The sequence below is a fragment of the Oncorhynchus clarkii genome, chromosome 27 (genome assembly GCF_045791955.1).
Source record: "Oncorhynchus clarkii lewisi isolate Uvic-CL-2024 chromosome 27, UVic_Ocla_1.0, whole genome shotgun sequence".
In the NCBI taxonomy this organism is placed as follows: domain Eukaryota; kingdom Metazoa; phylum Chordata; class Actinopteri; order Salmoniformes; family Salmonidae; genus Oncorhynchus; species Oncorhynchus clarkii.
In genome coordinates this window covers 20,592,455-20,605,354 of record NC_092173.1, presented here as the reverse complement: position 1 = coordinate 20,605,354, position 12,900 = coordinate 20,592,455, and the positions used below count along the sequence as shown (strand labels likewise).

Here is a 12,900-nt window from a genome sequence, read left to right as displayed (position 1 = left end):
AAAAGGAAGTGCTCAGGAAGGTGGAGCCTAACATGTCTCTGATGTAGTGTTGGTACTTTCCAAATAGATGCATACCTATCAACCAACAGCAAAAACGACTGATTCACATTTCACACACCCACACCTGTCATTATTATCTCCCTGACATTAGATCACACCATGCATCAGGTGCACTGAATAACTATGCTGTATTTCTAGATGAGAAAAAAATACAAATACATTTTAAATCTGTTTGCCATGTCTTTCTAAAGATTGAAGGCTTTCTCACCTTACATTGTTTCAGAATTGTAAAAAATTAAACCAACACAAGACCATTTGATTTTACAAGTGTTAATGCATCTACTTAATGCAGACGAGCTGAAGGTTTGACAAGAGGGATGGCAGAGTCACAATGTGATTCTTCAACCTGTAACTGCTGTGTGCCAAGGTCACATGGTCAAATCCTACTGCACAATAAGGAGTGCCATTTATCAAGCTATTCTCGATCACATTTTAAGATTATTTTACAATTTAATGGTTTAATATTAGCGTCGTTAACATTTATTTTTAATAATTCTGAACCATGGTTGCCGATTAGAAATAATCCGTTTGTAGGCCTAATTAAAGAAAGGTTGTTTTTATGTAATGTATCATGATGAAACGCACTCAGACATTAAGCAAGCAATGTGTTTGGACTCTAATTTGTCCATAACATCAACTGGCATAGGAACAAAGAATCCAAGCCAAGACCCAATTGACTTTTGTATTGTAATAACTATGCCTTATATGTAATCACAAATTGGCAGTATAAGAAAAAGAATGGCAAGAAAAAGCCAGTGTATGTACCTTGTTTGTCATGTACTGTCATGTTGTCTTGTCTCTGTCCTTTCCCTTCACCCTGTCTCCCTCTGCTGGTCGTGTTAGGTTACCTTTTCTCCCCCGCTTTCCCCCAGCTGTCCCTTGTCTCTAACTACCCATTCACCCCGTTCCCCACCTGTTCCCTTTTTTCCCTCTGATTAGGTCCCTATATCTCTCTCTGTTTCTGCTCCTGTCCTTGTCGGATTCTTGTTTGTTTGTGTCATTCATGCCTGAACCAGACTGTCGTCATGTTTGCTGTAACCTTGTCCTGTCCTGTCGGAATCTGCCGGTCCATCTGAGCCTACCTATGTTTGGTAATTAAAGAAGCTCTGTTTAAGTTGATTCGCTTTTGGGTCCTCATTCACGCACCGTAACAGAAGAATCCGACCAAGAATGGACCCAGCGACTTCGGATCCTCTCCACTCAGCCGTCGAGATCCAGGGAGCGATGCTAGGCAGACACAAGCAGGAATTGTCTGCTGCTCGACATGCCGTTGAGACCCTGGCCACCCAAGTCTCCAACCTCACAGAACAGGTTCACCATCTCCGCCTCGATCCACCGGCCACTTCCAGGGCTTTCGAATCTCCGGAGCCCAGAATCAATAACCCGCCGTGTTACTCTGGGGAGCCCACTGAATGCCGCTCGTTCCTCACCCAGTGTGATATTGTGTTTTCTCTCCAGCCCAACACTTACTCCAGGAGCACTGCTCGTGTCGCCTACGTCATATCTCTCCTTATTGGACGGGCTCGTGAGTGGGGCACGGCAATCTGGGAGGCAAGGGCTGAGTGTACTAACCAGTATCAAGACTTTAAGGAGGAGATGATACGGGTTTTTGATCGATCTGTTTTTGGGGAGGAGGCTTCCAGGGCCCTGTCTTCCCTATGTCAAGGCAATCGATCCATAACAGACTACTCTATTGAGTTTCGCACTCTTGCTGTCTCCAGTGGCTGGAACGAGCCGGCCTTGCTCGCTCGTCTTCTGGAGGGTTTCCGCGCAGAGGTAAAGGATGAGATTCTCTCCCGGGAGGTTCCTTCCAGCGTGGATTCCTTGATTGAACTCGCTATTCGCATTGAGCGACGGGTTGATCTTCGTCACCGAGCTCGTGGAAAGGAGCTCGCGCTCTCCGTCGCCTCCCTCTCCGCATCACTACCATCTTCCTCTGCCGGCTCGGGTGCTGAGCCCATGCAGCTGGGAGGTATCCGCATCTCGACTGAGGAGAGGGAACGGAGAATCACCAACCGCCTCTGTCTCTATTGCGGTTCCGCTGGTCATTTTGTCACTTCATGTCCAGTAAAAGGCCAGAGCTCGTCAGTAAGCGGAGGGCTACTGGTGAGCGCTACTACTCCTGTCTCTCCTTCAAGATCCTGCACTACCTTGTCGGTCCATCTACGCTGGACCGGTTCGTCAGCTTCCTGCAGTGCCTTAATAGACTCTGGGGCGGAGGGCTGTTTTATGGACGAGACCTGGGCTCGGGAACATGACATTCCTCTCAGACAGTTAAAGGAGCCCACGGCCTTGTTCGCCCTGGATGGTAGTCCTCTCCCCAGGATTCAGCGTGAGACGCTACCTTTAACCCTCACTGTTTCTGGTAATCATAGTGAAACCATTTCTTTTTTAATTTTTCGTTCACCTTTTACACCTGTTGTTTTGGGCCATCCCTGGCTAGTTTGTCATAATCCTTCCATTAATTGGTCTAGTAATTCTATCCTCTCCTGGAACGTCTCTTGTCATGTGAAATGTTTAATGTCTGCTATCCCTCCTGTTTCCTCTGTCTCTTCTTCACAGGAGGAGCCTGGTGATTTGACAGGGGTGCCGGAGGAATATCACGATCTGCGCACGGTGTTCAGTCGGTCCAGGGCCACCTCTCTTCCTCCACACCGGTCGTATGATTGTAGTATTGATCTCCTTCCGGGAACCACCCCCCCCCGGGGTAGACTATACTCTCTGTCGGCTCCCGAACGTAAGGCTCTCGAAGATTATTTGTCTGTAGCTCTTGACGCCGGTACCATAGTCCCCTCCTCCTCTCCCGCCGGAGCGGGGTTTTTTTTTGTCAAGAAGAAGGACGGGTCTCTGCGCCCCTGCATAGATTATCGAGGGCTGAATGACATAACAGTGAAGAATCGTTATCCGCTTCCTCTTATGTCTTCAGCCTTCGAGATCCTGCAGGGAGCCAGGTTTTTCACTAAGTTGGACCTTCGTAACGCTTACCATCTCGTGCGCATCAGGGAGGGGGACGAGTGGAAGACGGCGTTTAACACTCCGTTAGGGCACTTTGAATACCGGGTTCTTCCTTTCGGCCTCGCTAACGCTCCAGCTGTCTTTCAGGCATTAGTCAATGATGTCCTGAGAGACATGCTGAACATTTTTGTTTTCGTTTACCTTGACGATATCCTGATTTTTTCACCGTCACTCCAGATTCATGTTCAGCACGTTCGACGTGTCCTCCAGCGCCTTTTAGAGAATTGTCTTTTTGTGAAGGCTGAGAAGTGCACTTTTCATGCCTCCTCCGTCACATTTCTCGGTTCTGTTATTTCCGCTGAAGGCATTAAGATGGATCCCGCTAAGGTCCAAGCTGTCATTGATTGGCCCGTCCCTAAGTCACGCGTCGAGCTGCAGCGCTTTCTCGGCTTCGCGAACTTCTATCGTCGTTTCATCCGTAATTTCGGTCAGGTGGCAGCTCCTCTCACAGCCCTTACTTCTGTCAAGACGTGCTTTAAGTGGTCCGTTTCCGCCCAGGGAGCTTTTGATCTCCTCAAGAATCGTTTTACATCCGCTCCTATCCTTGTTACACCTGACGTCTCTAGACAGTTCGTTGTCGAGGTTGACGCGTCAGAGGTGGGAGTGGGAGCCATCCTTTCTCAGCGCTCCCTCTCTGACGACAAGGTCCACCCATGCGCGTATTTTTCTCATCGCCTGTCGCCGTCGGAACGTAACTATGATGTGGGTAACCGCGAACTGCTCGCCATCCGGTTAGCCCTAGGCGAATGGCGACAGTGGTTGGAGGGGGCGACCGTTCCTTTTGTCGTTTGGACTGACCATAGGAACCTTGAGTACATCCGTTCTGCCAAACGACTTAATGCGCGTCAGGCGCGTTGGGCGCTGTTTTTCGCTCGTTTCGAGTTCGTGATTTCTTATCGTCCGGGCTCTAAGAACACCAAGCCTGATGCTTTGTCTCGTATCTTCAGTTCTTCAGTAGCCTCCACTGACCCCGAGGGGATTCTCCCTGAGGGGCGTGTTGTCGGGTTGACTGTCTGGGGAATTGAGAGGCAGGTAAAGCAAGCACTCACTCAAACTCCGTCGCCGCGCGCTTGTCCTAGGAACCTTCTTTTCGTTCCCGTTCCTACTCGTCTGGCCGTTCTTCAGTGGGCTCACTCTGCCAAGTTAGCCGGCCACCCTGGCGTTCGGGGTACGCTTGCTTCCATTCGCCAGCGTTTCTGGTGGCCCACCCGGGAGCATGACACGCGTCGTTTCGTGGCTGCTTGTTCGGTCTGCGCGCAGACTAAGTCCGGTAACTCTCCTCCTGCCGGCCGTCTCAGGCCGCTTCCTATTCCCTCTCGACCGTGGTCTCACATCGCCTTAGATTTTGTCACCGGACTGCCTTCGTCAGCGGGGAAGACTGTTATTCTTACGGTTGTCGATAGGTTCTCTAAGGCGGCTCATTTCATTCCCCTTGCTAAGCTTCCTTCTGCTAAAGAGACGGCACAAATCATCATCGAGAATGTTTTCAGAATTCATGGCCTTCCGTCAGACGTCGTTTCGGACAGAGGTCCGCAATTCACGTCTCAATTTTGGAGGGAGTTTTGCCGTTTGATTGGGGCTTCCGTCAGTCTCTCTTCCGGCTTTCACCCCCAGTCTAACGGTCAAGCAGAACGGGCCAATCAGACTATTGGTCGCATCTTACGCAGTCTTTCTTTTCGCAACCCTGCGTCTTGGTCAGAACAGCTCCCCTGGGCAGAATACGCCCACAACTCGCTTCCTTCGTCTGCGACCGGGCTATCTCCTTTTCAGAGTAGCCTCGGGTACCAGCCTCCGTTGTTCTCATCTCAGTTCGCCGAGTCCAGCGTCCCCTCCGCTCAGGCTTTTGTCCAACGTTGCGAGCGCACCTGGAAGAGGGTCAGGTCTGCACTTTGCCGTTATAGGGCGCAGACTGTGAGAGCTGCTAATAAGCGTAGAACTAAGAGCCCTAGATATTGTCGCGGTCAGAGAGTTTGGCTCTCCACTCAGAACCTTCCCCTTAAGACGGCTTCTCGCAAGTTGACCCCGCGGTTCATTGGTCCATTCCGTATCTCTCAGGTCATTAATCCTGTCGCAGTGCGACTTCTTCTTCCGCGATATCTTCGTCGCGTCCACCCGGTCTTCCATGTCTCCTGTGTTAAGCCCGTTCTTCGCGCCCCCGCTCGTCTTGGCCCCCCCCCCCCCCCCCATCCTTGTCGAGGGCGCACCTATCTACAGGGTCCGTAAAATCTTGGACATGCGTCCTCGGGGCCGTGGTCATCAGTACCTAGTTGACTGGGAGGGGTACGGTCCTGAGGAGAGGAGTTGGGTTCCCTCTCGGGACGTGCTGGACCGTGCGCTGATTGATGATTTCCTCCGTTGCCGCCAGGTTTCCTCCTCGAGTGCGCCAGGAGGCGCTCGGTGAGTGGGGGGGTACTGTCATGTACTGTCATGTTGTCTTGTCTCTGTCCTTTCCCTTCACCCTGTCTCCCTCTGCTGGTCGTGTTAGGTTACCTTTTCTCCCCCGCTTTCCCCCAGCTGTCCCTTGTCTCTAACTACCCATTCACCCCGTTCCCCACCTGTTCCCTTTTTTCCCTCTGATTAGGTCCCTATATCTCTCTCTGTTTCTGCTCCTGTCCTTGTCGGATTCTTGTTTGTTTGTGTCATTCATGCCTGAACCAGACTGTCGTCATGTTTGCTGTAACCTTGTCCTGTCCTGTCGGAATCTGCCGGTCCATCTGAGCCTACCTATGTTTGGTAATTAAAGAAGCTCTGTTTAAGTTGATTCGCTTTTGGGTCCTCATTCACGCACCGTAACATTGTTATCCTGAATGGGAAGCTTATCTGTTCCACCATAACACCTGTTGCCAAAGTTTTCACTCCTGTTCGTAGTCAATCTTTAAGACAGTCTACTCTGCTCCCAAGGGTGTCTGTGCTCCTCTGCACTTTTATGATGTGCATTACCATCCATGACCTCAACACAATCCTACAGTCTTTTTTGGAGAGAAACGTCAACCTTGGTTCATCCAGTTGTTTAACAGGCCACAAGGGTCACCATGTTCCCACGAGGCTCGCTCCTCTGATTTTTTTTAATGGTTCCTGTGACTTTTGTATTGTCTAATAATCAAAAATGTACTTTGTTTTCAAAAGGAATTAAGTAACACCTTGATAATCAGAACTGGTCAAACTGATGTCCATTACAACATTTTGATGAGAGAAGTACTCATTTTATTTAACAGGTTTAATAAAATATTACCTACACAATGTGCTTGTTTCAGGTTTTTACATGAGTCAGAAATGTTTGTATAATGTCCTCACCAAATCCTCCTCTCTTATTCTCCTCTCTGTTGCAAGCAACTCAGAGAGCGCAATATTTAGGGTTCTTATTGGATAAAGTCCCCTCCTGATGTTTTTTAGAAAAATGTCTGTCAGCTCAGCTGCAGTCATATGATCTGGTAGATACCACCTACTGTTTTATGTTGAGTGGTAAAACGTTTTGTCTGTTATGCAGTGTAGCTACGTTCAGTTTCTACCCATCCAATCAGTCTAATGCCAATTTTGTCAGGTTTGGAGTTGCTTCATACCAGGCTTGGAGTTGCTTCAAGTTTCAGGCTCTGTCAGGCTCACTGTTTGACCCCTGAATCGGCCTCAATATTTACATTTACAAACAAGTAGTGACATATATGAAGCACAGATCAATAAAAGTTGAAATTTAACAGTCTGCTGAGCAACTCCCAGTCTTTTGCAAAGGAAGACACATTCAGTGTGTGTGTGTGTCTCTTTAGACAGGATAGCAGGTTTCCCATCTTAATTTTGTCAAGGTAAGAACGAACATTTGGGAATTTATGACATGGCTCATGATTTCATTGACTTACACTTTCATTTATACAAGTCATAAGGCTTCAGCTAAACCTTTTCCTCAGTGTAATAGTGGTAGGCCTAATAGTAACATATAGTATAGTTATTATTATAGTATAACACTTGAGGTTGCCCTTTGATTATGTGTGTTCATTTAAACCAAATGTCACCAAACTTTCCAAACTTTGCAAACTGTTTTTTGAATGTTGTTTTCCTGGTTTTGGTCTGTTATGAAGAAATAGCAAGTGGTTAATGTCCCTGGTTATAAAATATTAAAGTGTTTCCTCTCAATGTGTACTTGTGGCAAGGCTTGTCATTAGGTAGATACAGATAGTATAGCTAGCTGGTGGTACCAGCTGCTGGTCTCGCTAACCAGATTTACCAGAGCAAGAGAGCCCAAAATGTTAAACTGTTGGTCTGTTGGTTAAACCTGGTCACCATCTTTCAGGTGTTATTTTTAAATGAAGAATGTAGTTGCCATACAGAGAGGGAGGCTAGAGGGAGAGACGGGATTATAGACTTCTAAATATGCCTCACAAATTATGTAAAAAAAATAGAAAACTATACTGGTGAGAATGTTTTGTATGATATACCTCAGTACATACATGTTTTCTTCCAGGGAAAAGTCTGTTTTGTAATGTTTTCTATTTTCAAATGAGATACACTGCTGTACCATGCTAAAGAATTTGATAGAAATGTTTTGTGTTTGTCATTGCGAAAGACTGGATTATCGAGCCTAAATGTCAGTTTCCTGTCGTCCTTCACCTGTCATTCATTCCATTGACAGGAATTGAGTGGGCCAGTCTCATTGAGTAATAGCTTGTTACCTCTGTTGTTTCAGGCTGGCTGTTCATGGACATGGACCTTCGTCTACTATCACTCCTGTTGTTCTGTGTCTGCAGACAAGGACTAACTGTAAAGCACTGAAACTAATCATCAACATCAATCGTGCTTTTTCTGAATGATGTGCAGCATTCTCATATCCATGTTTTTCCCTTCAAGCAGAATGGAGAAGTATCAAATGATGCTCCAATCCCTCTGGTCCCTCTCATCCCATTGATGCCCAGCCACCCTAAAGAGGTCTGTTGCCAAAGCAGAATACACAGCTTGCATACCCTCCACGTGCCTTTTTACTCTACATTCTCTTAACCCCACACAATCCACATTTCCAGGAATCAGGGACTTCTGCCCCCAGTACACAGGAGCCTCAAAACACAAGTCCCACCTCATATACGAGCATCACTCATCTCCTCGTGACGGCCAGTGCCCTGGGCGGGGGCTCATCTGAGGAGGATAATCAGGCGCAGGATGGGGGTTGTAGGGCCCAGGCTCGCAGGCCAAAATCCAGGCAAGCCTTAGCTGGTGCCATTCAGAGGCTGGGCATGAAGCTTTTGGGCCAGATGAAAACAGGACCTGAGCAGCCCAATGTCATTATATCCCCCCTCAGCATATCCCTGGCACTCTCCCAGCTGGCTCTGGGTATGACATGTTCAGTTTTTGGTGTTTTTTTAGGAGTGATTCAAACTTTTTAGGAATGTAGGTATCTATACTCTTTCAGTATCAACTGTACTTGGCATGGTTTACAGTACCAGCATCACAACCTCTTAGCCTATGTCCCAAATAGCACCCTATTCCCTATATAGTGCCCTACTTTTGACCATAGGACACGTTTAGACTCAACATAACCTAATTGAATAGGTACTTGTTTGTTGTAAATGGTAAGAGCTCAAATCAAATTGTATTCGTCACGTGTACAGATAACAGCAGGAATAAAATGTGCAGCTAAATGCCTGTGTGTTAGTTCAATCAACATTGCAGTCCAATAATCAATAACACTATCAATAAGCTGCAGCATGTTACATCATCATCATCATGTCTATGTATGTATCTTAGGAGCCATGAATGAGACAGAGGAGCTGCTCATGCTCCATCTCCATGGAGACACTCTGCCCTGCTACCACATGTCTCTACACTACTTCCTGGAACGCCTCCGCAAGAGCGACCTGCAAGTGGCCGCACGCCTCTACCTGCAACCAGGTCAGTGCTTTCTACTTCAGGGTTGGGGTCAATTCCATTTCAGTTCCAGTTAGTTCATGAAGTATACTGAAATTCCATTTCCAATTCTCTTCAATGCTTTTCATAGAGGAACCATTGGAATTGGAATTTGTGGATTTTCAACGTTTAAAATCATGTTTATTAATTATGAAATTATGAAAAATATGAATAACATTCCACCCAACAGGCCACTAGAGGGCAATTTGGTCATTTGACTGCAGGAAAGGGAGTTGAAATGGTATTGACCACAACCCTTCACTGGTTACTTGAGTAAGAGGGTTAGGAAGTTAATGGAACATAAAGGAAACGGACCTGGAAATGGAAGGAAGATAATGACAATAGACACATGTTATGATTGAGTGTTCAGAAGTTCAAACAAGTGACATTGAATGAAACAATACTCTAAATGGCCAGATTTAAATAAGAAAGTACTGATGTGTTACTGACTTTATGACTTCACGATAACATTAGGATTTTGTCTGAGTCTTTTGATGTCTGTTTCAGGGTTTGAGCCCAAATCAGAGTTTATTCATCAGTCTCAGGATGTATATGACTCAGAGCCAGTGACTTTGGAAGGGCTGGCTGAGGTCAACGAGTGGGTAGAGAGGGCCACAAATGGAAAAGTGACTGACTTCCTGACCAGTCTGCCGCCCAATCTGCTTCTCATGCTTGTCAATGCTGTCCATTTCAAAGGTTTGTCATAGTATCTATCTACTAAATTCACAATTCTATTTCCTGCCTGGCATTATCAGTCTGTCTGTCCTTAAATGTTTTTTCCCCCTAATATCTCCATAATCACCCATTGGCCTAAATAGGAGAATGGAAGGCTCGCTTTGACCCACAATTTACCTCCAAAGATGTCTTCTACATTGACGACAAGCACATGGTCAATGTTGACATGATGATGGGGCCCAAATACCCCTTAAGTCTGCTCATTGATAATGATCTGGAAGCTCAGGTAAGACTCTCAATCCCTTTTGTCCCCTTGACTATTTATGTTTTTCATCATTTTACCTTCCATCACTCTTTACATTTAGTATATACTGTACCTGTATACTGTTATATTATATTTCAGATATGACTCCCAAATGGTATTTGTCTCCTTTTTTTGGACATATTGTCTTCTTTTTGTAATTTCTCTCCTTTAATTTCTCTATTCACCTTCCTACTTTCCTGAGGCACAAAATTGTTGCACTAAATTACCTTCTATTTCTCATCATTCTCCTTGTCTTCCTGTGCAGGTGGCTCGCTTCCCCTTCAACAATCAGATGAGCCTGCTGATAGTGATGCCCATGAATGGCCAGGTGAACGTATCAGCCCTCGCAGCAAAGCTCAACATTTCTGACCTGTACAACCGCCTGCCCAGAGAGAGACCCATGCAGGTCAAGCTGCCCAAATTCAAACTGGACTACAGCCAGGACCTGCAGGAGGCTCTGACCAACATTGGTAAGTAGTGGAAGATCCATCAGCAGCATAGATGAATATGTGAAGGGAGTATATTGGTGAAGACATTCTCAGATAATAAGGCTTGAAGCACAAGGGAAGGAGAGATAAAGATTTAAAACAATTGTTCCATGTTATTCTTCTACGCTAATTGAAATTACTGCCAGAAGCTGTAAGTCTTTTGAAAACTTTAGAACTGCCACTCTTTCTCTTATACCTAAGTGTGTGATTTGTCTTATTCTCAGGTATGGGGGAGTTGTTTTCTAGTCCCAACCTGGCAGCCATAGCTGAGGGCCCTCTGCTGGTGTCCAGTGTGCAGCACAAGTCCAGTATGGAGATCACTGAGGAGGGAGCAGAGGCTGCTGCAGCTACCAGCCTGGTCATCTCACGGTCCAACCCCTCTTTTACTCTCAACCAGCCCTTCTTCTTTGCCCTCATGGACGATAAGACACAAGCACCAATCTTCCTGGGCGTCATCACCAACCCTAACCCTGGAGCTTCTGCTGTGCAGAGTAGTGGAGGGTCTGCCAACCTAGATAAAGTACGGTTCCCCATTGATGACAAGAATGACAAGCATTATCATCACTCTTTTGGTGGGCCACCCAAGTAAGCCGAAGCCTCATTCACTGTGGGGAGATTGAGACCATTATCTATTGACCTTGAACTGCACTGCTGTCTGTCAGAGAGGAAGCAAATCCAGATGAGCAACTCCAATGCATGACCACAGTCCAATGGTCAGCTGGATTGAAATGCAACAATTGTTCTAAGTGTGTCAAATATAAACAAGCAACGGTTGTTTGTCTTTTATTTTAAATACACAACACACTGAGGTGCCCCACATTCTCTAATGAAGTTTACTGCTGATTAAAAATACTAGTATTTCTATCTGATGTTTTGGATTAAATGTATCATGAAAATGCAATATTGTGTCCGGATTTATTACGCTACTTGATGAGACATTAAACATGTCTAAATCCTGTGAGATTATTTGGTGTTTTAGACATTTTGGCCCTATATTTTACATTTTATTTTGTGCATAATTTATGAATAACAAAGATGCCCTATCAATGCTTTAGGTCAACTCTGCAGTGCTGTTTCATGTCTAGATTAAAAGAAACTAACAAATGGGTTTGACAAAAACGGTCAATTCATGTCAAGCTTTCTCTGTCCTGCGCTTCTGTTACTTAGATCAAGCTCTCAGCCAAGGCACAATAAAGATGCCATTGTAACGTGTTACTTAGCACACATAAACCTGCACAATATTCCTCACAAAACATTGCAAATAGCTTTTTCCCTTATATTTACTGTTAAAATTTGGAATTTTCAGAATACAAATCATGCCACACAAATCCAGGTAGGCAAACAAATGACCAAAGGATCACTGAACTGCAGCTATTCCAAAAACCCATGAGGTGGCGATATAAGATCAATTTGAGATTCAGCTCAGAGTTAGTAAGGACCTGGGATTCTATGGATTTTATATGGTGGGGAAAAAATATGCATAATTAGGGGTTCAACAGCAGCAAAGCTGGAGAAACCCTACTGTATTTGTTCCAGTTCATTATTGCAAGGGGTTAAAGCAGTGACGCATTATGGTGAAAAAATGCAAATACCTGTGCGATCTAAAGGCCCAGGATTGTGCAATTTAGCAACATGGTAAAGACCCAAGGGCCCATGGTGGTGCTATAACAAGCAATTAAAAATGTTAACTTTGAAAGGTCTGTCCCTGCACCCTATGTGAACTAAAGTCATACAACTCCACCATGATGGATTTTTTGAGAAAAAAATATATATATACACTACCGTTCAAAAGTTTGGGGTCACTTAGAAATGTCCTTGTTTTTGAAAGAAAAGCTACGTTTTTGTCCATTAAAATAACTTCAAATTGATCAGAAATACAGTGTAGACATTGTTAATGTTGTAAATGACTATTGTAGCTGGAAACGGCAGATTTTTAATGGAATATCTACATAGGCGTACAGAGGCCCATTATCAGCAACCATCACTCCTGTGTTCCAATGGCACGTTGTGTTAGCTAATCCAAGTTCATCATTTTTAAAGGCTAGTTGATTATTCGAAAACCCTTTTGCAATTACGTTAGCACAGCTGAAAACTGTTGTTCTGATTAAAGAAGCAATAAAACTGCCCGCCTTTAGACTAGTTGAGTATCTGGATCATCAGCATTTGTGGGTTTGATTACAAGCTCAAAATAGGCAGAAACAAAGACCTTTCTTCTGAAACTCGTCAGCCTATTCTTGTTCTGAGAAATGAAGGCTATTCCATGAAAGAAATTGCCAAGAAACTGAAGATGTCGTACAACGCTGTGTACTCTTCCCTTCACAGAACAGCGCAAACTCGCTCCAACAAGAATAGAAAAAGGAGTGGGAGGCCCCGGTGCACAACTGAGCAAGAGGACAAGTACATTAGAGTGTCTAGTTTGAAAAATAGAAAAAGATTCCTGTCTTGCAGGAAATTATGCACAGAATGAGCAGT

At 45.3% G+C, this 12,900-nt stretch overlaps 1 protein-coding gene across 1 annotated transcript; it reads left to right on the top strand.

Moving 5' to 3' along the window:
• Positions 1–6,649: 6,649 nt before the first annotated feature.
• LOC139386403 (alpha-2-antiplasmin-like) lies at positions 6,650–11,329 on the top strand. Its single transcript, XM_071131975.1, has 9 exons — positions 6,650–6,872; positions 7,751–7,824; positions 7,915–7,989; positions 8,082–8,388; positions 8,803–8,946; positions 9,469–9,657; positions 9,780–9,922; positions 10,206–10,410; positions 10,653–11,329. The coding sequence occupies exons 2-9, from the start codon at positions 7,762–7,764 to the stop codon at positions 11,015–11,017; spliced, it is 1,491 nt and encodes a 496-aa protein (XP_070988076.1). The 5' UTR covers positions 6,650–6,872; positions 7,751–7,761; the 3' UTR covers positions 11,018–11,329.
• Positions 11,330–12,900: the final 1,571 nt, after the last annotated feature.